This window comes from Pseudopipra pipra, chromosome 6 (assembly GCF_036250125.1).
Source record: "Pseudopipra pipra isolate bDixPip1 chromosome 6, bDixPip1.hap1, whole genome shotgun sequence".
In the NCBI taxonomy this organism is placed as follows: Eukaryota; Metazoa; Chordata; class Aves; order Passeriformes; family Pipridae; genus Pseudopipra; species Pseudopipra pipra.
The window spans coordinates 61,216,364-61,238,501 of NC_087554.1; the positions used below are offsets into that span (position 1 = coordinate 61,216,364).

The 22,138-nt window shown below is 59.7% G+C and overlaps 4 protein-coding genes and 1 long non-coding RNA gene across 5 annotated transcripts in view; all 5 read left to right on the forward strand.

Annotated features, from left to right (window-relative positions):
* The window catches only part of LOC135416751 (uncharacterized), a gene marked incomplete at its 3' end in the record, with an annotated part of 29,245 nt that extends 27,112 nt beyond the window's left edge, over nt 1-2,133 (forward strand). The window contains exons 4-6 of the mRNA XM_064660071.1: nt 1,262-1,398; nt 1,666-1,813; nt 2,035-2,133. Coding sequence (XP_064516141.1) covers nt 1,262-1,398; nt 1,666-1,813; nt 2,035-2,133 — 384 coding nt within the window. The remainder of the gene's footprint in view (nt 1-1,261; nt 1,399-1,665; nt 1,814-2,034) is intronic.
* A 625-nt stretch (nt 2,134-2,758) lies between these two features.
* LOC135416752 (uncharacterized) lies at nt 2,759-4,323 on the forward strand. The gene is made up of 5 exons (XM_064660072.1): nt 2,759-2,836; nt 3,008-3,145; nt 3,400-3,576; nt 3,728-3,930; nt 4,221-4,323. The coding sequence occupies exons 1-5, from the start codon at nt 2,759-2,761 to the stop codon at nt 4,321-4,323; spliced, it is 699 nt and encodes a 232-aa protein (XP_064516142.1).
* On the forward strand, nt 4,227-8,212 carry LOC135416411 (maestro heat-like repeat family member 5). The gene is made up of 12 exons (XM_064659542.1): nt 4,227-4,357; nt 4,635-4,782; nt 5,004-5,191; nt 5,280-5,417; nt 5,544-5,658; nt 5,794-5,931; nt 6,186-6,362; nt 6,500-6,655; nt 6,813-6,914; nt 7,040-7,142; nt 7,394-7,438; nt 7,750-8,212. Exons 1-12 carry the CDS (start codon nt 4,323-4,325, stop codon nt 7,839-7,841), a joined length of 1,437 nt encoding a protein of 478 aa, XP_064515612.1. The 5' UTR covers nt 4,227-4,322; the 3' UTR covers nt 7,842-8,212.
* Nucleotides 8,213-12,987: 4,775 nt separating this feature from the next.
* On the forward strand, nt 12,988-21,916 carry LOC135416753 (maestro heat-like repeat-containing protein family member 6). Its single transcript, XM_064660073.1, has 15 exons — nt 12,988-13,492; nt 13,735-13,799; nt 13,914-14,588; nt 14,770-14,906; nt 15,178-15,325; nt 15,567-15,754; nt 18,820-18,957; nt 19,084-19,198; nt 19,334-19,471; nt 19,727-19,903; nt 20,041-20,196; nt 20,354-20,455; nt 20,581-20,683; nt 20,934-20,978; nt 21,290-21,916. The coding sequence occupies exons 1-15, from the start codon at nt 13,387-13,389 to the stop codon at nt 21,379-21,381; spliced, it is 2,385 nt and encodes a 794-aa protein (XP_064516143.1). The 5' UTR covers nt 12,988-13,386; the 3' UTR covers nt 21,382-21,916.
* Nucleotides 17,855-18,579, forward strand: LOC135416413 (uncharacterized). Its single transcript, XR_010431573.1, has 3 exons — nt 17,855-17,897; nt 18,175-18,322; nt 18,544-18,579. It is a non-coding gene; the product is annotated as an uncharacterized LOC135416413 (long non-coding RNA).
* Nucleotides 21,917-22,138: the final 222 nt, after the last annotated feature.

Consider the following 22,138-nt stretch of genomic DNA (forward strand, 5'->3'; position numbering starts at 1 on the left):
GGCCACAGGGCTGGTGGCTGCAGCCAGCTTGGCCCCTTCCTGTCCCCTGTGGGCACAACCAGAGAAAAAGGAGGGGGGAAGAGGGGCCAAGGCCACCCTCCTCAACATCCCTGCTCCATCCACTGGGCACCCCAGGGCTGGCCCTGCCTCTGGAGCGCAGGGCTGGGCTGTGTTCCCTGGCCTCTCCTGCAGCCCCTCAGCTCTGCCTGCCCTCCCTCTTTGACAGATCCAGGCCAGGACCGGACAGAGGAGCAGGACCGCCCCCATGGCCGCTTCCGCAGAGCAGTTCAGGTACCTGCAGCCATCCCCCCCTGGGCTGGGCCTGCTGTCCCTGCTCAGCCTGGCACTGCTGGTGGAGCGCTCCCTCGGGCTTCCCTCTCTTCCCTGCCCTTTCTTCTCCTGCAGAGGTTGCTGAAAATCATGCGCATTCGGCGTAGAACACCCAGGACCACAGCACCTGAGCTCATGGCAGAGCCTGACACCAGGCCAGCTGAGCTCAAGGAGAAGCCTGAGGGCAGCACCGAGCCGATCGATTGCATGGCAACCTCCGACACCGCTGTGACCGAGGACACGGCCAACCCTGACACTGCACTGGCCGACCTCACCGCAAAGAATGACACCGAACCCACTCATTGCACAACAGAGCCTGACACCGCTTTGGCTGAAGATACAACCAGCTCTGACACCGCAGCCACTGATGTCATGGCCAAGGCCGACATGGCGCTGATGGCCATTGATGGCACATCACACTCTGACGGGGCACCAATGGACGGCAAAGCAAAGCCTGACACCACTTTGCCTGGTGACACAATCGGCTCCAACACCGATCTCGTGGCACAGGCTGACATCACCCCGATGCCCACTGAGGGCACAGCAAGCTCTGATGAGGCACCGATGGATGACGCAGCAAACCCTGAGACTGCCATGACCGACACTGAAACCACAACAAGTGATCTCATGGCAGAGGGTGACACCACGAGTGAGGGCATCAGAAACACTGACACCACGCCAGCTGAGAGTGTGACTGATGCTCCCAATCTGCAGTTTTTGGAGGGCAAAGGTGTCTCCAGTTGGAAGCCAGTAAGCAGCCTGTGGCCAGGGTTTAAGTCCCCAGGGGTCTCGTGGCCTCTGAAGCTGGGTCCACTGGCCCCCTAAGCCTTTGAGGCCAGCAGAGTGTGGTGGGAAGGGAAGAACTTCTCGGGGAAGCTGGGCAACCTGCTCCCCCTGGCAGCTCCCCAACTCTCCTCCACTGCCTCTCCAGGTGCCGGCCATCGTTTGGTCCATCCACCACGACCTCACATTCCACGGGTCTCCTCACACTGACATCTGCAGGCTCGCTGAGGCACACCCACGTGATGTGGTGATGACTCTCCTGCGCTGTGCCCCAGAGTGTGACAGGTACAGGGCCCAGCTGCCTTGCTGGCTCAGGGATCACCAACCCTTACAACCCCTCATCCTGGAGAGCCTGTCCCATATGGTCTGCCAGGCAGATGGAGACTTCCAGGACCCTTGGGCCACTCCATTTCCCAGCCCTGGCCCCGATCCTGCTGCCATGTGCCTTCCCTGCCCCTCAAGGCACTGTGGCTCTGTCACATGGGCCCCCACAACTGACCATGCCACGGCCCTGGGGCTGAGACCCCCATGACCCATATTCTGGCTCCACAGAGCTGCTGCAATGATGTGGAGAAGCATTGGCTCCTCAGCAAGAGCAGTGGAGAAGGTGCTGCCAGTACTGCTCCAAGTGATGGAGGATTGGCCAGTGCATGGAATGTCCACCTCCGATGGCGACAACAGAGATGTCTTTGCTCTGGCTGTGAGTTTCTAGAAGTGGCCTCTGCTCCTTCCCACGTTACCTCCCCCACCCCTGCATCTCCCTGCCTCAGGCCTTGGGCTACAAATGTGGCTGAGGGGCAGGTTCAGGGGCAACAGGCAGGCTGCTCCCCCTGCCTCTCCCCTGGCCTCTCCCTCCCACATTCAGGCCCTGACACATGGACCTCTCGCACTGAGCGCTGTCTCCACGTGCTTTGATTGCAGGCAACCCTGGCACTGTGGCTGATCATCCAGGAGCCCAAGTGCCAGGATGCACTCATGAATTACATCCCCCGCCTGCTCGTGGCTCTGCTGTTCCAAGTGTCCATAAGCACAGAGCAGGTGCCAGAAGAGGTGAACAGCTTCTGGAGGGGATGCCTGGAGCAACATCGCCTCCCCACCCAGCCCAACAGGTGCTCCATCCCTGTCCTGTCTCCCTGCCATGCCCTTGGGGCTTGGGCCAGTGTTCCCAGCATGACCTGATCTTTACTCTGCAAACAGCTTTCTGGTACAGACTATCAAGGTCGTGCTCTGCCATCTGCCATGGGAGGATATTTTGATGGCAAGGAAGCGCAGGCTTGCCTGGGACCCACTCGTGAGTTCTGACACCCATCACTATGCAGTGGGTCTGCATGTCAGGTGAGACAATCTTGTCCCTGCTGCTCCCATCGTCTCTACCCAGGGCACGGGGCACCCCACACAGCTCCCGTGGGCGTGGGGCAAAGGGCCTTGGCCCCAAGGGATGGCCGAGCAGCTTGGAAAAGGCTGCGGGAGATGGGTTCACAGAAGGAGCCCCCTGCCATAGTGCCCACATCCCATCCTGAGCTGCTGGGAAAAGACCAGGACTCTGTGAGTCAGTGCTGGGAGAGCTTTGCCCACCCTGCTCAGGCTCCATGCTTTTCCCCCTGACAGGGAGATGCGCCGCCAATTGACCCCCTCCCATTCCCTCATGGCAATCCACCTGCTGGGGCTGCTCAGCACTGAGGACCCCCGTTGGGAGCTGCCTGCCCTGGAGTTCCTTGTGGAGGTGAGCCCGATGGCGAACGCTGCCTTGCCCACCTGCCTCCCCCTCTCTGCCCTCTCACAGCCGCAGCTGCCCGGGACGGTGCCTGTGCCCTGTGCTGCTGCCTGGGCCCAGCCCTGGGCGGCTCTGGGCTCCTGCTGCCCGGGCACCCCGTCACTGCTCTCTGCCTTCCAGGTCCTGGACTATCTGGACGCAAGGAGATGTCACAGCAGTGTTGAGCAGATCCTGTCAAGGCACCTGCAGAGCCAGTGCCCAGAGAGACGTCGCCTGGCTCTCCGAGGCCGCATGGTGCTCTGGATGGATCTGTCAATGGTGAGAAGGGGACACCTGGCTGAAGCCACATGGGCAGCCTGGGGCTGGGGAAGGCAGTCCCTTGGGCTTGGCTGGGCTTTGGCAGGTGTGGCAGCTGCTCCCAGCTCTCCTGCCTCCCTCTCCAGCTGCACAGGCCCTGTGGGACAGGCCTTTGGCCTCTGGGCCCGGGGCAGCAGCATGGGGTTGCACTGCCAGAGAGCTCTTGGTGGGGCAGCTGTTCAGGGCTTGACAGCACAGCACTGTGTTCCACACAGGCCCAAAGCATCTGCAGCCTGTCTCAACACCTCCTGGAGCTGCTGCCTGATGAAGATGGAGAGCTGGTCGTGATGACCCTCTCTGTGTTTGTGAATATGCTCCGGGACAAAGACATTCGGGCACTCATCTCCACTGCCCCCAAGCTGGCTGAGGCGCTCCGGCCACTCTTTGAAAACGTAAGGCTCTGTGCCCCCCAGCCACGGGTACTGGCTGCCCCCAGGAAACTTTGTGCTCTGTGGATGTTCAGGCCTGTGCCTGAACATGGGCCTGGAGCATCCAGTGCTGAGGTCTTTTTCTCCTCTTTTTCTCCTCTGCACCCATTTGTAGCTGTCCTCCTTTCGCTTCTTCCAAACTGTGATGGAGGTACTGGTGGAAGGGGGAACACAGCCCTTGGAGATGCAGATGCATCAGACCCTGGTGCTGTGGTTCTTCCTGCAGTATGATGAGCACCAGTGCGTGGCAGAGGTGAGCACTTGTGGGCTCTGGGGTCCCCGTGGCAGGGGCTGGGCTGCCTCCTGCCCTGGGGTTTTGTGGGGTCCAGCCTCCTCCTGGCCAGGGACAAAGACCTGGCCACAGAAATTCAAGACAGCTGCCATTCCAGATATTTATAGAGGGGAAAGGTGCCTCCAATCAGCAGCAAGTAAGCAGCCTGTGGCCAGGGCTCAAGTGCCCCAGGGGTCTCGTGGCCTCTCATGCCAGGTCCGCTGGCCCCTAAGCCTTTGAGGCCACACTGTGTGGTGGGAAGGGAAGCACTTCTTGGGGAAGCTGGGCAACCTGCTCCCTCTGGCACCTCTTCAGCTGTCCCCCACTGCCTCTCCAGGTGCCGGCCATCGTTTGGTCCATCCACCACGACCTCACATTCCACGTGTCTCCACACACTGACATCTGCAGGCTCGCTGAGGCACACCCACGTGATGTGGTGATGACTCTCCTGCGCTGTGCCCCAGAGTGTGACAGGTACAGGGCCCAGCTGCCTTGCTGGCTCAGGGATCACCAACCCTTACAACCCCTCACCCTGGAGAGCCTGTCCCATGTGGTCTGCCAGGCAGATGGAGACTTCCAGGACCCTTGGGCCCCTCCATTTCCCAGCCCTGGCCTATCATCCCCCAATCCTGCTGCCATGTGCCTTCCCTGCCCCTCAAGGCACTGTGGCTCTGTCACATGGGCCCCCAAAACTGACCAGGCCACGGCCCTGGGGCTGAGACCCCCCTGACCCAGAGCTCTGGCTCCACAGAGCTGCTGCTATGATGTGGAGAAGCATCGGCTCCTCAAGAACAACAGTGGAGAAGGTGCTGTCAGTACTGCTCCAAGTGATGGAGGATTGGCCAGTGCATGGAATGCCCACCTCCGATGGTGACAGCAGAGATGTCTTTGCCGTGACTGTGAGTTTCTAGAAGTGGTCTTTGCTCCTCCCCAAGTCACCTCCCCCACCACTGCATCTCCCTGCCTCAGGCCTTGGGCTACAAATGTGGCTGAGGGGCAGGTTCAGGGGCACCAGGCAGGCTGCTCCCCCTGCCTCTCCCCTGGCCTCTCCCTCCCACATTCAGGCCCTGACACATGGACCTCTCGCACTGAGCGCTGTCTCCACGTGCTTTGATTGCAGGCAACCCTGGCACTGTGGCTGATCATCCAGGAGCCCAAGTGCCAGGATGCAGTGATGAATTACGTCCCCCGCCTGCTCATGGCTCTGCTGTTCCAAGTGTCCATGAGCACAGAGCAGGTGCCAGAAGAGGTGAACAGCTTCTGGAGGGGATGCCTGGAGCAACACCGCCTCCCCACCCAGCCCAACAGGTGCTCCATCCCAGTCCTCTCTCCCTGCCATGCCCTTGGGGCTGGGGCCAGTTCTCCCAGCCTGACCTGGCCTTTGCTCTGCACACAGGTTTTTGGTCCAGACCATCAAGGCCCTGCTGTGCCGGCTGCAGTGGGACAATGAGGTGGTGTCAGTGGAGCGCAGGTGTGGCTGGGACACGCTCCTCTGTGCTGACACCCAGCACTATGCAGTGGGGCTGCTGGCCAGGTGACACACCCTCGTCCCCACTGCCCCCGGCATCTCTGCCCTGGGCACGGGCCACCCCACACAGCCTGCTGGGGGAGCTTTGCCCACCCTGCTCAGGCTCCATGGTTCCTTCTTTCCCCCTGACAGGGAGATGCGCCACGTCTTGGTCCCTTTCTATTCCCTCATGGCAATCCACCTGCTGGGGCTGCTCAGCACTCAGGACCCCCGTTGGGAGCTGCCTGCCCTGGCCTTCCTTGTGGAGGTGAGCCCGATGGCCAGCGCTGCCTGGCCTGCCTGCCTCCCCCTCTCTGCCCTCTGTGCTGCTGCCTGGGCCCAGCCCTGGCCAGCTCCGGGCTCCTGCTGCCCAGGCACCCCGTCACTGCTCTCTGCCTTCCAGGTCCTGGACTTCCTGGACGAGAGTAAATGTCGTGACAGGGTCCTGCCCATCCTGTCGAGGAACCTGCAGAGCCAGTTCCCAGAGAGGCAGCGCCTGGCACTCAGAGGCCTCCTGGTGCTTGCTGTGGATCCCTCAATGGTGAGAAGGGGCCACCCGGCTGAAGCCTCATGGGCAGCCTGGGGCAGGGAAGGGAGGCGCTTGGGTTTGGCTGGGCTTTGGCAGCTGTGGCAGCTGCTCCCAGCTCTCCTGCCTCCCTGTACAGCTGTACAGGCCCTGTGGGACAGGCCTATGGCCTCTGGGCCCTGTGGCAGCAGCGTGGGGTTGCACTGCCAGAGGGCTCTTGGTGGGGCAGCTGTTCAGGGCTTGACAGCACAGCACTGTGTTCCACACAGGCCGAAAGCATCTGCAGCCTGTCCCAACATCTCCTGGAGCTGCTGCGTGATGAAGATGGAGAGCTGGTCGTGATGACCCTCTCTGTGTTTGAGAGTGTGCTCCGGGATGAAGATATTCAGGCATTCATCTCCACTGCCCCCAAGCTGGCTGAGGCGCTCCGGACACTCTTTGACCATGTAAGGCTTTGTGCCCTCCACCTCCAGGCACTGAGTGGTACCAGGAAACTTTGCCCTGTGGATGTTCAGGCTTGTGCCTGTACCTGGTGGGCCTGGAGCAGCCAGTGCTGAGGTCTTTTTCTCCTCTTTTGCCCCAGGACAACACCCATGTGCAGCTGCTCTCCATTCGCCTCTTCCGAGAGGTAATGGAGGTGCTGGCAGAAGAGGGAACAAAGCTCTTGGAGACTCAGGTGCACCAGAGCCTGGTCCCACTCTTCATCCATGGGCATGACGAGAACCAGTGCGTGGCAGAGGTGAGCACTCGTGGGCTCTGGTGGCCCTGTGCACAGGGCTGGGCTGCCTCCTGCCCTGGGGCCTCAAGGGCTCCAGCCTCCTGCTGGCCTTGGAGCAGGGACACAGGGGCTGTGCCCTGGGCTGTGGTGCCATGTCCCACTCTCTGCTGCTCTGCAGGCCTCTCGGGAAGTGCTGCTTTGCGCTGCCAGGTTCCTCAAGAGAAGGGACCTGGAGAAGCTGCTGAGGAAAGAGCAGCACTTCAAGTTCTGCGATTGCCTGGTAAGGATGTCCCCAAAGATCCAGCCCCAGGCTGGACAAGCCCCAGGCCCCAATGCCCAGTGTGCGGGGCTGGCCCTGTGCCCCTGCCACTGCTGCAGCCACAGACACCCCCCTGCTCTCTGCAGATGGACAAGGACGTGAGCCGAAGGGCTGAACACCTGCACCAGGCCCTGCCCTACCTCCAGAGCCCACAGCAGCCCCTGCGAGAGGCGGCCGTCAGGTTCATGGGTGAGCCACAAGCCCGCGGTCCCTCCCTCCCCACTGCAGCTCGGCCCCAGCCCCAGCTGCTCCAGAGGCAGCAGGATGTGGCCCAGGGATGTGCTGGGGAGCCCCGAGTGCCCTGGCGGCTGCTGCCGCCCTGTGCCAGCCACACCCTTGGGTGTCCCGATGCGGGAAGGCCCCGGCTCAGCCCTGCCAGGCCAGGAGGCCGTGGAGGGGTAGCTGTGCTGCTGGGGCCCTGACACGCTCTCTGTTCCCAGGGATTGCTGCCTGGCACATGCAAGACCTGCAGCTCCTCATGAGGGGTGAGTGAGGACAGTGGGCTCTCACTGGGGGCTGGCAGGGGAGTGCACCGACCCTGGGCAGGGAGCTGCAATCCCTGCCCTGCCTGCGCGGGGCTCTGCTCCCTGCACGGACAAGGGGCGCTGTGGGCAGAGCAGGGACACATTTCAGGGTCACAGGGGGAATTGGGGGCCAGCACCTTCCCGCTCATCCTGTTGACCCCTGCTCCCTCCTGGCCACGGCAAGAACTGGCTGGGATGGCCCCGACAGGAGGGTCTCCTTGGGTTCCCGCACATCCAGGCTCTGACCGTGGCTCCGTTCCTCTCTCTTCCAGCCTTTGAAGCCATCAGCCAAGACGACTGCCCGTCCTACTGCACCATGCGGACTGAATTCTTGTCCGCTTTCAGACGGGCAGTAACAAAGTAATCTCCAGCCAGACAACCTGCGTCCCTCCAACAGCACCGGAAGACCAAGGGACGAGACCACTTCTCAGCGGAGCTGGAGATTCAGCTGATGCTGGGCCCAACTGAGCCAGCCGGCAAGGCCAGGCAGATCCTGGCCTGCCCATCTCTACGGACAGCCCCTTCCCTTCCCTTCCCTTCCCTTCCCTTCCCTTCCCTTCCCTTCCCTTCCCTTCCCTTCCCTTCCCTTCCCTTCCCTTCCCTTCCCTTCCCAAACCTTCCCAAACCTTCCCAAACCTTCCCAAACCTTCCCAAACCTTCCCTTCCCAAACCTTCCCAAACCTTCCCAAACCTTCCCTTCCCTTCCCAAACCTTCCCTTCCCTTCCCAAACCTTCCCTTCCCTTCCCAAACCTTCCCTTCCGAAACCTTCCCAAACCTTCCCAAACCTTCCCTTCCCAAACCTTCCCTTCCCTTCCCAAACCTTCCCTTCCCTTCCCAAACCTTCCCTTCCCTTCCCAAACCTTCCCTTCCCAAACCTTCCCAAACCTTCCCAAACCTTCCCTTCCCAAACCTTCCCTTCCCAAACCTTCCCTTCCCTTCCCAAACCATCCCAATCCTTCCCAAACCTTCTCTTCCCTTCCCAAACCATCCCAAACATTCCCAAACCTTCTCTTCCCTTCCCAAACCATCCTAAACATTCCCAAACCTTCCCTTTCCTTCTCAAACCTACTCCTGCCCACACTTCATCCCTTCCTTTCCCCTTAGATTAATAAATATCAGCTCCCCTCCACCCCTTCCCTTCCCCTCCACCCCTTCCCTTCCCCTCCCTCCCCTTCCCTTCCTGCCCCAAACCTTCCCAAACCTCCCCTCCACTCCCCTCTTCTCTTCCCCCCAAACCTTCTCTTCCCTCCCCTTCCCAAACCTTCTCTTCCCTTCCCAAACCATCCCAAACATTCCCAAACCTTCCCTTTCCTTCCCAAACCTACTCCTGCCCACACTTCAGCCCTTCCTTTTCCCTTAGATTAATAAATATCAGCTCCCCTCCACCCCTTCTCTTCCCCTCCACCCCTTCCCTTCTCCCCTCTCCCCTTCCCTTACCGCCCCAATCCTTCCCAAACCTCCCCTCCCCTCCCCTCTCCTCTTCCCCCCAAACCTTCTCTTCCCTCCCCTTCCCAAACCTTCCCTTCCCTTTCCAATCCTTCCCTTTCTAATCCTTCCCTTCCCTTCCCTTCCCTTACTGCCCCAAACCTTCCCAAACCTCCCCTCCCTTCCCCAAACCTTCTCTTCCCTCCCCTTCCCTTTCCAATCCTTCCCTTTCCATTCCTTCTCTTCCCTTCCCTAACCTTCCCTTCCCAAACCTTCCCTCCCTTTCCCTCCCCTCCCCTCCCCTCCCTTCCCCTTCCCTCCCCTCCACATACCTTCCCAAACCTTCCTTCTCTCCCCTCCCCTTCCCAAACCTTCCCTTCCCAAACCTTCTCTTCCCTCCCCTCCCCTTCCCTTCTTCTGCCTACTCTTCATCCCTGCCTTTCCCATTACCTTAAGAAGCTTCAGCCCTCCCCTTCCCCTTACATTAATAAACATCACCTTTCTCCCCCTGACCTGCATCTTTGTGGAACTCAATCGCCACAAACCTCAGCCCTGCAGCTCACGGGCCCGCTCCTGCCTTGCTTTTGCCCCTTGCCCCGTGGGCACACACACACAGGGACAAGGGCACTTCAGGCTGCCCCTGTCCCTGGGGCTCTGGGACACATTTTAAACTGCTTTAGCACAAGTCCCACCAGCACTTGCTCTCCAGTGCCACAGCGAGCCTGGCAAGCTGGGCACACACCCACTCAGCAAACCCCCACCAACTCTGCTCTGCCTCAGGCAACACCTCAGCTCAATCACTGCAGCTGGGCTGGGGCCCTTCTGTCCCACACTCACTCCCAGCACTGACTGTCTCAGAGACAACACCTTCAGGGCATCATCCTCAAGCCTATCCCAAGGGTACCTGAGAACTCCCCAACAACAACAAAAAGACCACCAATCTGCTCGACACCTATTCATCAACCCCTGCAAGCACCCCAAAGCACAAGCATCACACCTCAGCCACACACCCTGGCTGACAGCAGAAAGCACCAGCCATCTCCTTGCCATAGGATCAGGATGTTGATCTGTTCTCTACACACTCAGCTCTCCTTCCTCCTCACCTGATTTTATTGTGCTCGTTACCTGACCGCACACGCTGAGCTTCTTGGCCTCCAAATGTTTATAACCATCTTGGCCTCAAAAATTCTCATCTCCTCTGCACCTTCGCTCTTCAGAAGAAATACGGGGTTGTTTTCGGTTTATCTTTTTTTTTTTTTTTTTTCCGCCTAACTCCTACAAGCAAACTACTGTTTGGATCAATGGAATCATTTGCTCCGCCTTTACAGTCCTGGAAACAAAGGCCCAACTTTAGAGCCTGTACTCTTTTTCTCCCTTACCATAAGGGCTAAGGAGAGGACAAGCCCCTGCTCTGCCCGTCCCCTTCGGGAGCCTTCATTCCTTGCGAGAGGAGCCCGGCTCAGCTTCTCCCCCAGCACAAGCGGCTTCGAAGCTGTCCCGGGGGCCGGCGGAGCGGGCCGGGTGTGGGGCGGTGCCGGGCGAGGAGGAGCCGCGGGGACGGGCCCGGGCTGGGGACGGGCGGGCGCCCGGCTCGGCTCGCTGCCGTCCCGCCCCGCTTTAGCCCAGGCCCGGCCGGCAGGAGCCGGGAGCTGCCGCCGGGAGGAGCCGCTGCCCAGCCCCGAGAAGCGCGGCGGGGACACACAGCCGCTGCCAAGGCCGGGACAAACCTCCGCCCCGCCCGCCGGGCTCCAACCCCGCCGCTCCGCATCTCCCGGCCAGGGCTGAGCCTGCCCCTGCTCCGACCTGCGGCATCTCGGCGCCTGCACGGCCAGAGCGGTGACCCAGGGCAGCGCTGCCCCAGCCGCCCGCACGGAGGAGCACATCGGGATGGGCTGGCTCGGCCGCTGAAAATTTTATTGGAACAGCTCTGCCGGTTGGGCATTAATGGCAGCTGATTAAGGGTTTTGGCACTCGGCGTGCAGGCTTTGTTTTGGGGCGCGTTTCTTGGGGGCTTTGATGGCACCTAATAAAGTTGGAATGAAGAGAGTTGGAATTGCTTTGCAAAGTTCACAGCAAAATGGGGTAAACTGGGTAGGGAACAAGGAAGTCCTGCTTTCCCTGTGGCATTGTTTGGCTGACATGGTCGCAGAGAGGTTGCACTGCCTGACATGTGGTCTTTTGATTGTCCCCACTGCAGCTGGATGGTGCTTAGGCTGGCTGAGAGCTTGCAGCCGTTTTTTGGTGTCTGATTCTTTCCCATTTTCTTTTCTTGTCATTTTCTAGACTACTCTTCTCACCTCAACCCTTCATCTTTCCCATTGTACTCATACCAGAGCAGAGTGACCCTGGTTTGCCACCCCCTTTCCTCCTTGCCCATGCTCTTTTCTTCTTCCAGAGCTCCAAGTTTTGCAGGAGCACCAAGCCAAGGCTCCTTCCAGCCTCAGACAGAGCAGGGGGCTTCCCATTGCCTCCTCTGGAGACAGCAGGTGGAACAGCTTCAGCAATGTTATCGTTCCTCACAGGGAAGCAACCCTTCTGCCAGAAAAACATGTAGAGTCTTTTAGCAGACTTCTGAGAGGGCTCCATCCCAGGCTTTTAAGTTTCCTGGATCATCCCAATTAGCTAGAGAAAAGAAGTGTGGAAAATTTTTTGGAGCTCAGATAGGACAGGTCAGCCGAGGGAGGAACACAGGCTTCACCTTAGAAATTACCAAAACATACAAAATCCAGCCACCACACGCTCGGGGATCTTGTGTCCAGCAGCGACCATCTCCAGACCTTTTAACAGCTTTTATGGCCAATTAAACACAGTCCTCCTTTCTCATCAAAGAGTTGAGGATTTAGTTCTTTGGGGGCTTTTGGATGAGGGAGGTGCTGGGGGTTGGGAGGGAGGGGCATTGATGTTTCCTCTGAAATGCATTTTAGCACGAGCTGTGATAATTGTGGGTAGTTTTATTTTGCCCTGGTTTGAATATTCCTGCCTTCTTGGCTTTCTCCATGCCCAGCAGTGAGCTTGTCCAAAAGAAACATTTCTCTTTCTCCTCTGTGTATCTGCTCTCACTTCTGTGTCTTGTCACTCCTCTGCTATCACAACACCCACAAATGAAAAATCCCCTCATCTCCTCTCTCAAGAACATCACTAGTTGTCACTGGACATTTTAGTCCTCTCTCTCCTCCTTACTTAGAGCTGTCCCTTGGAGTCCACAGGAACCAGGGCAGAACCCACCCTGACCACCAGGAGTAACCCACAGTTCTTAGAAGACTTTACCAGGACTCCCTCATGGCTGCAGGCAAGATTTCAAGACAGCCTGAACTTTAAAGCACCTCACCCGAGTGTCCCTAGGATGAGTTGGAAAGCCTTAGAAAGGCTGGAGCACTTGCTCTCTCAACTCCAAATCATCCAATACAGATTTCAGTTTGTATTTTCGAGCCCTTCAAAACTTTCCTGGCCCGTCCCCACTCTGCAGCAGAGGAAGGATCAGTGTTTTTGCAATACCCTCCCTTGTTTGGGGTGCTTTTGGAAGACTGAGGGAACTTTTATTCCTTGAGGACTTTTATCCCTTATCAGAACAACTCTATTCTTATCCCTTAATAAAAAACCCTTTGCAAACCAAACAGTGCCAGGTTTTTTTGCTTCTGTTTAGTTTTTGAGATTGACTCAATGGACCATCTGAAGCCAAATGAGTTGCTGCTGATTTCAGTGCAGCCGTGGTCAAAGGGGTCAGAGCAGCATTCGTGCCCTTGCCCACACGTTGCTCCTCTGTGTCACAGCCCCCTGTTCAGATGGCCACCAGCGAGGACTTCTCCCGAGGGGGCTCCTTCTGCTGCCATGAGCAGGTGCAGGAGGGGAGTGTTTGCTCCTTTTTGGAGCCATTCCTAAAGTTCACATCCAGCTGTCTCAGATGCTTTAGGGAATGCATTCCTTCCAACCTGGGGCAAGTTGGCCAAGGTTGGGGGAGGCCTCAGGGCCCGTGTCTGTGTGTCACAGGGCCCTTTGTGACACGGTGACCGTCGTCAATGGGATGGGACAGGGCAGGGTGTCCAAGGGCCCTTTGTGACACATCCTGATATAGGTGTTGGGCGTCAACGCGGCCGCGCCACAGTGCTCGGAGCACGCGTCTGGTCAGGACGGGACTGAGCGGTGCTGTGAGGAGTCTCCTCGCAGCCAACTCATTCGTTGCTGACCCGAAGCGATTCTGAGAGTTCTTTTTTTTGCAAGTTCCCTCGAGGCCAGACCCCAGGAGTTGGTGACCCGGAGGTTTTTCCGAGGCATCCACACTCCCTGTGGGAGTGGCCCTCGAGGCCAGGCCACGGGCCTTGGTCACCTGCAGTCCCTGTGGAAGGTGCCCTCGAGGCCAGACCACGGGACTTGGTCACCTGCAGTCCCTGTGGAAGGTGCCCTCGCGGCAATTTTTTGACATTTGCCCACCAGGGTTTTTTCTAAGGCGTCTCTCGTGCAAGTTCCCTTGAGACCACACTGTGGGATGGCAGGGAGACGCTTCAGCCTGTTCAGGTTGTTCAGGAGGAAGAGGAACGGGAGAGGCCCTGGGGCGGCCCCAGCACAGCAAGCTGAGGAGCCCCAGCAGCAGGGTGAGTGCTGGAGCTGGGCCACAGGGCTGGTGGCTGCAGCCAGCTTGGCCCCTTCCTGTCCCCTGTGGACACGCTCAGGGAAAAAGGAGGGGGGAAGAGGGGCCAAGGCCACCATCCTCAACATCCCTGCTCCATCCACTGGGCACCCCAGGGCTGGCCCTGCCTCTGGAGCGCAGGGCTGGGCTGTGTTCCCTGGCCTCTCCTGCAGCCCCTCAGCTCTGCCTGCCCTCCCTCTTTGACAGATCCAGGCCAGGACCGGACAGAGGAGCAGGACCGCCCCCGTGGCCGCTTCCGCAGAGCAGTTCAGGTACCTGCAGCCATCCCCCCCTGGGCTGGGCCTGCTGTCCCTGCTCAGCCTGGCACTGCTGGTGGAACGCTCCCTCGGGCTTCCCTCTCTTCCCTGCCCTTTCTTCTGCTGCAGAGGTTGCTGAAAATCATGCGCATTCGGCGCAGAACACCCAGGAGCACACCACCCGAGCTCATGGCAGAGCCTGACACCAGGCCAGCTGAGCTCAAGGAGAAGACTGATGGCAGCACCGAGCTGATCAATCGCATGGCAACCTCTGACACCGCTGTGACCGAGGACACGGCCAACCCTGACACCACACTGGCCGATCTCATTGTGAAGGACATCACAGAACCCACTGATTGCAGAGTAAAGCCTGACAACACTTTGGCTGAAGATACAACCAGCTTTGACACCGCAGCCACTGATGTCATGGCCAAGGCCGACATGGCGCCCATGGCCATTGATGGCACATCACACTCTGAGGTGGCACCGATGGACGGCACAGCAAAGCCTGACACCGCTTTGCCTGGTGACAAAACCGGCTCCAACATTGATCTCGTGGCACAGGCTGACATCACCCCGATGCCGACTGAGGGCACAGCAAGCTCTGATGAGGTACCGATGGATGACGCAGCAAACCCTGAGACTGCCATGACCGACGCTGAAACCACAACAAGTGATCTCATGGCAGAGGGTGACACCACGAGTGAGGGCATCGGAAACACTGACACCACGCCAGCTGAGAGTGTGACTGATGCTCCCAATGTGCAGTTTTTGGAGGGCAAAGGTGTCTCCAGTTGGAAGCCAGTAAGCAGCCTGTGGCCAGGGTTTAAGTCCCCCGGGGTCTCGTGGCCTCTCGAGCCGGGTCCGCTGGCCCCCTAAGACTTTGAGGCCAGCAGAGTGTGGTGGGAAGGGAAGCACTTCTCGGGGAAGCTGGGCAACCTGCTCACTCTGGCAGCTCCCCAGCTCTCCTCCACTGCCTCTCCAGGTGCCGGCCATCGTTTGGTCCATCCACCACGACCTCACATTCCACGTGTCTCCACACACTGACATCTGCAGGCTCGCTGAGGCACACCCACGTGATGTGGTGATGACTCTCCTGCGCTGTGCCCCAGAGTGTGACAGGTACAGGGCCCAGCTGCCTTGCTGGCTCAGGGATCACCAACCCTTACAACCCCTCATCCTGGAGAGCCTGTCCCATGTGGTCTGCCAGATAGATGGAGACTTCCAGGATGCTCAGGCCCCTCCATTTCCCAGCCTGTCAGCCCCCAATCCTACTGCCATGTGCCCTCCCTGCCTTTCAAGGCACCGTGGCTCTGTCACCTCGGTCACCACAGCTCCCTAAGCCACAGTGCCAGGACTGAGACCCCCCTGACGCAGAGCTCTGGCTCCACAGAGCTGCTGCAATGATGTGGAGAAGCATCGGCTCCTCAGGAAGAGCAGTGGAGAAGGTGCTGCCAGTACTGCTCCGCGTGATGGAGGATTGGCCAGTGCATGGAATGCCCACCTCCGATGGCGACAACAGAGACGTGTTTGCCCTGGCTGTGAGTTTCTAGAAGTGGCCTTTTCTCCTCCTCACATCACCTCTCCCGTGGCTCTCCATCCTCCCCCACCCCTGCATCTCCCTGCCTCAGGCCTTGGGCTGCAAATGTGGCTGAGGGGCAGGTTCAGGGACAACAGGCCGGCTGCTCCCCCTGCCTCTCCCCTGGCCTCTTCCTCCCACATTCAGGCCCTGACACATGGACCTCTCACACTGAGCGCTGTCTCCACGTGCTTTGATTGCAGGCAACCCTGGCACTGTGGCTGATCATCCAGGAGCCCAAGTGCCAGGATGCAGTGATGAATTACATCCCCCGCCTGCTCGTGGCTCTGCTGTTCCAAGTGTCCATGAGCACAGAGCAGGTGCCAGAAGAGGTGAACAGCTTCTGGAGGGGATGCCTGGAGCAACACCGCCTCCCCACCCAGCCCAACAGGTGCTCCATCCCAGTCCTCTCTCCCTGCCATGCCCTCGGGGCTGGGGCCAGGGCTCCCAGCATGACCTGGCCTTTGCTCTGCACACAGGTTCTTGGTCCAGACCATCAAGGCCGTGCTCTGCCATCTGCCATGGGAGGATATTTTGATGGCAAGGAAGCGCAGGCTTGCCTGGGACCCACTCCTGAATTCCGACACCCATCACTATGCAGTGGGTCTGCATGTCAGGTGAGACAATTTTGTCCCTGCTGCTCCCATCATCTCTACCCAGGGCACGGGGCACCCCACACAGCTCCCGTGGGCGTGGGGCAAAGGGCCTTGGCCCCAAGGGATGGCCGAGCAGCTTGGAAAAGGCTGCGGGAGACGGGTTCACAGAAGGAGCCACCTGCCGTAGTGCTCACATCCCATCCTGACCTGCTGGAGAAAGACCAGGACTTTGTGAGTCAGTACTGGGAGCTTTGTCCACCCTGCTCAGGCTCCATGCTTTTCCCCCTGACAGGGAGATGCGCCGCCAATTGACCCCCTCCCATTCCCCACTGGCAATCCACCTGCTGGGGCTGCTCAGCACTGAGGACCCCCGTTGGGAGCTGCCTGCCCTGGAGTTCCTTGTGGAGGTGAGCCCGATGGCGAGCACTGCCTGGCCCTGCTGCCTCCCCCTCTCTGCCCTCTGGCAGCCGCAGCTGCCCAGGACGGTGCCTGTGCCCTGTGCTGCTGCCTGGGCCCAGCCCTGGGCAGCTCCAGGCTCCTGCTGCCCGGGCACCCTGTCACTGCTCTCTGCCTTCCAGGTCCTGGACTATCTGGACGCAAGGAGATGTCACAGCAGTGTTGAGCAGATCCTGTCAAGGCACCTGCAGAGCCAGTGCCCAGAGAGACGTCGCCTGGCTCTCCGAGGCCGCATGGTGCTCTGGATGGATCTGTCAGTGGTGAGAAGGGGACACCCAGTTGAAGCCACATGGGCAGCCTGGGGCTGGGGAAGGCAGTCCCTTGGGCTTGGCTGGGCTTTGGAGCTCTGGATGCTCCTCCCAGCTCTCCTGCCTCCCTGTACAGCTGCCCAGGCCCTGTGGGACAGGCCTTTGGCCTCCGGTCCCCGGGGCAGCAGCGTGGGGTTGCACTGCCAGAGAGCTCTTGGTGGGGCAGCTGTTCAGGGCTTGACAGCACAGCACTGTGTTCCACACAGGCCAAAAGCATCTGCAGCCTGTCTCAACACCTCCTGGAGCTGCTGCCTGAGGAAGATGGAGAGCTGGTCGTGATGACCCTCTCTGTGTTTGTGAATATGCTCCGGGACAAAGACATTCGGGCACTCATCTCCACTGCCCCCAAGCTGGCTGAGGCGCTCCAACCACTCTTTGACAACGTAAGGCTTTGTGTCCCCAGTCCACGGGCACTGGCTGCTGCCAGGAAACTTTGTGCTCTGTGGATGTTCAGGCCTGCGCCTGTATCTCATGGGCCTGGAGCATCCAGTGCTGAGGTCTTTTTCTCCTCTTTTTCTCCTCTGCACCCATTTGTAGCTGTCCTCCTTTTACTTCTTCCAAACTGTGATGGAGGTACTGGTGGAAGGGGGAACAAGGCCCTTGGAGATGCAGATGCATCAGACCCTGGTGCTGTGGTTCTTCCTGCACTATGATGAGCACCAGTGCGTGGCAGAGGTGAGCACTTGTGGGCTCTGGGGTCCCCGTGGCAGGGGCTGCCTCCTGCCCTGGGGTTTTGTGGGGTCCAGCCTCCTCCTGGCCAGGGACAAAGACCTGGCCACAGAAATTCAAGACAGCTCCCATTCCAGATATTTATAGAGGGGAAAGGTGTCTCCAATCAGCAGCAAGTAAGCAGCCTGTGGCCAGGGCTCAAGTGCCCCAGGGGTCTCGTGGCCTCTCATGCCAGGTCCGCTGGCCCCTAAGCCTTTGAGGCCACACTGTGTGGTGGGAAGGGAAGCACTTCTTGGGGAAGCTGGGCAACCTGCTCCCTCTGGCACCTCTTCAACTGTCCCCCACTGCCTCTCCAGGTGCCGACCATCGTGAGATCCATGCACCAGTGCCTCACCTCCCACATGGCTCCAGGGATCACGATGCACACCAACATCTGCAGGCTCGCTGAGGCACACCCACACAATGTGGTGATGACTCTCCTGCGCTGTGCCCCAGAGTGTGACAGGTACAGGGCCCAGCTGTCTTGCTGGCTCAGGGATCACCATATCTTACAACCCCTCACCCTGGAGAGCCTGTCCCATGTGGTCTGCCAGGCAGATGGAGACTTCCAGGACCCTTGGGCCACTCCATTTCCCAGCCTTGGCCTGTCAGCCCCCGATCCTGCTGCCATGTGCCTTCCCTGCCCCTCAAGGCACTGTGGCTCTGTCACATGGGCCCCCAAAACTGACCAGGCCACGGCCCTGGGGCTGAGACCCCCCTGACCCAGAGCTCTGGCTCCACAGAGCTGCTGCTATGATGTGGAGAAGCATCGGCTCCTCGGGAACAGCAGTGGAGAAGGTGCTGCCAGTACTGCTCCGAGTGATGGAGGATTGGCCAGTGCATGGAATGTCCACCTCCGATGGTGACAGCAGAGATGTCTTTGCCGTGACTGTGAGTTTCTAGAAGTGGTCTTTGCTCCTCCCCAAGTCACCTCCCCCACCCCTGCATCTCCCTGCCTCAGGCCTTGGGCTACAAATGTGGCTGAGGGGCAGGTTCAGGGACAACAGGCAGGCTGCTCCCCCTGCCTCTCCCCTGGCCTCTCCCTCCCACATTCAGGCCCTGACACATGGACCCCTCGCACTGAGCCCTGTCTCCACGTGCTTTGATTGCAGGCAACCCTGGCACTGTGGCTGATCATCCAGGAGCCCAGGTGCCAGGACGCACTCATGAATTACGTCCCCCGCCTGCTCATGGCTCTGCTGTTCCAAGTGTCCATGAGCACAGAGCAGGTGCCAGAAGAGGTGAACAGCTTCTGGAGGGGATGCCTGGAGCAACACCGCCTCCCCACCCAGCCCAACAGGTGCTCCATCCCAGTCCTCTCTCCCTGCCATGCCCTCGGGGCTGGGGCCAGGGCTCCCAGCATGACCTGGCCTTTGCTCTGCACACAGGTTTTTGGTCCAGACCATCAAGGCCCTGCTGTGCCGGCTGCAGTGGGACAATGAGGTGGTGTCAGTGGAGCGCAGGTGTGGCTGGGACACGCTCCTCTGTGCTGACACCCAGCACTATGCAGTGGGGCTGCTGGCCAGGTGAGACACCCTCGTCCCCACTGCCCCCGGCATCTCTGCCCTGGGCACGGGCCACCCCACACAGCCTGCTGGGAGAGCTTTGCCCACCCTGCTCAGGCTCCATGGTTCCTTCTTTCCCCCTGACAGGGAGATGCGCCACGTCTTGGTCCCTTTCTATTCCCCCATGGCAATCCACCTGCTGGGGCTGCTCAGCACTGAACACCCTCGTTGGGAGCTGCCTGCCCTGGCCTTCCTTGTGGAGGTGAGCCTGATGGCCAGCGCTGCCTGGCCTGCCTGCCTCCCCCTCTCTGCCCTCTGTGCTGCTGCCTGGGCCCAGCCCTGGGCAGCTCCCGGCTCCTGCTGCCCAGGCACCCCATCACTGCTCTCTGCCTTCCAGGTCCTGGACTTTCTGGATGGGAGTAAATGTCGTGACAGGGTCCTGCCCATCCTGTTGAGGAACCTGCAGAGCCAGTGCCCAGAGAGGCAGCGCCTGGCACTCAGAGGCCTCCTGGTGCTTGCTGTGGATCCCTCAATGGTGAGAAGGGGACACCTGGCTGAAGCCACATGGGCAACCTGGGGCTGGGGAAGGGAGGCGCTTGGGTTTGGCTGGGCTTTGGGAGCTGTGGATGCTCCTCCCAGCTCTCCTGCCTCCCTCTTCTGCTGTCCAGGCCCTGTGGGACAGGCCTTTGGCCTCTGGACCCTGGGGCAGCAGCGTGGGGTTGCACTGCCAGAGAGCTGTTGGTGGGGCAGCTGTTCAGGTCTTGACAGCACAGCACTGTGTTCCACACAGGCCGAAAGCATCTGCAGCCTGTCCCAACACCTCCTGGAGCTGCTGCCTGATGCAGATGGAGAGCTGGTTGTGATGACCCTCTCTGTGTTTGAGAGTGTGCTCCGGGATGAAGATATTCGGGCATTCATCTTCACTGCCCCCAAGCTGGCTGAGGCGCTCCGGACACTCTTTGACAATGTAAGGCTTTGTGCCCTCCACCTCCAGGCACTGAGTGCTGCCATGAAACTTTGCCCTGTGGATGTTCAGGCCTGTGCCTGTACCTGGTGGGCCTGGAGCAGCTAGTGCTGAGGTCTTTTTATCCTCTTTTGCCCCAGGACAACACCCATGTGCAGCTGCTCTCCATTCGCCTCTTCCGAGAGGTAATGGAGGTGCTGGCAGAAGAGGGAACACAGCTCTTGGAGACTCAGGTGCACCAGAGCCTGGTCCCACTCTTCATCCATGGGCATGACGAGAACCAGTGCGTGGCAGAGGTGAGCACTCGTGGGCTCTGGTGTCCCTGTGCACAAGGCTGGGCTGCCTCCTGCCCTGGAGCCTCAAGGGCTCCAGCCTCCTGCTGGCCTTGGAGCAGGGACACAGGGGCTGTGCCCTGGGCTGTGGTGCCATGTCCCACTCTCTGCTGCTCTGCAGGCCTCTCGGGAAGTGCTGCTTTGCGCTGCCAGGTTCCTCAAGAGAAGGGACCTGGAGAAGCTGCTGAGGAAAGAGCAGCACTTCAAGTTCTGCGATTGCCTGGTAAGGATGACCCCAAAGATCCAGCCCCAGGCTGGACAAGCCCCAGGCCCCAGTACCCAGTGTGCAGGGCTGGCCCTGTGCCCCTGCCACTGCTGCAGCCACAGACACCCCCCTGCTCTCTGCAGATGGACAAGGACGTGAGCCGAAGGGCTGAACACCTGCACCAGGCCCTGCCCTACCTCCAGAGCCCACAGCAGCCCCTGCGAGAGGCGGCCGTCAGGTTCATGGGTGAGCCACAAGCCCGCGGTCCCTCCCTCCCCACTGCAGCTCGGCCCCAGCCCCAGCTGCTCCAGCAGCAGCAGGATGGGCACAGGGATGTGCTGGGGAGCCCCGAGTGCCCTGGCAGCTGCTGCTGCCCTCTGCCAGCCACACCCTTGGGTGTCCCGATGCGGGAAGGCCCCGGCTCAGCCCTGCCAGGCCAGGAGGCCGTGGGGGGGTAGCTGTGCTGCTGGGGCCCTGACACGCTCTCTGTTCCCAGGGATTGCTGCCTGGCACATGCAAGACCTGCAGCTCCTCATGAGGGGTGAGTGAGGACAGTGGGCTCTCACTGGGGACTGGCAGGGGGGAGCACAGACCCTGGGCAGGGAGCTGCAATCCCTGCCCTGCATGCGCGGGGCTCTGCTCCCTGCACGGACAAGGGGTGCTGTGGGCAGAGCAGGGACACATTTCAGGGGCAGGGGGAGGACTGGGGGCCAGCACCTTCCCGCTCATCCTGTTGACCCCTGCTCCCTCCTGGCCACGGCAAGAACTGGCTGGGATGGCCCCGACAGGAGGGTCTCCTTGGGTTCCCGCACATCCAGGCTCTGACCGTGGCTCCGTTCCTCTCTCTTCCAGCCTTTGAAGCCATCAGCCAAGACGACTGCCCGTCCTACTGCACCATGCGGACTGAATTCTTGTCCGCTTTCAGACGGGCAGTAACAAAGTAATCTCCAGCCAGACAACCTGCGTCCCTCCAACAGCACCGGAAGACCAAGGGACGAGACCACTTCTCAGCGGAGCTGGAGATTCAGCTGATGCTGGGCCCAACTGAGCCAGCCGGCAAGGCCAGGCAGCTCCTGGCCTGCCCATCTCCATGGACAGCCCCTTCCCTTCCCTTCTCTCCCCTTCCCTTCCCAAACCATCCCAAACCTTCCCAAACCTTCTCTTCCCTTTCCAAACCATCCCAAACATTCCCAAACCTTCCCTTCCCTTCCCAAACCTTTTCTCCCCTTCCCTTCCCTTCCCAAACCATCCCAAACCTTCCCAAACCTTCTCTTCCCTTCCCAAACCATCCCAAACCTTCCCAAACCTTCTCTTCCCTTCCCAAACCATCCCAAACCTTCCCAAACCTTCTCTTCCCTTCCCAAACCATCCCAAACATTCCCAAACCTTCTCTTCCCTTCCCAAACCATCCCAAACATTCCCAAACCTTTTCTTCCCTTCCCAAACCATCCCAAACCTTCCCAAACCTTCTCTTCCCTTCCCAAACCATCCCAAACCTTCCCAAACCTTCTCTTCACTTCCCAAACTTCCCCTCCCCTTCCTTTCCTTTCCCTTCCCAAACCTTCTCTTCCCTTCCCAAACCATCCCAAACATTCCCAAACCTTCTCTTCCCTTCCCAAACCATCCCAAACATTCCCAAACCTTCCCTTTCCTTCCCAAACCTTCTCCTGCCCACACTTCATCCCTTCCTTTTCCCTTAGA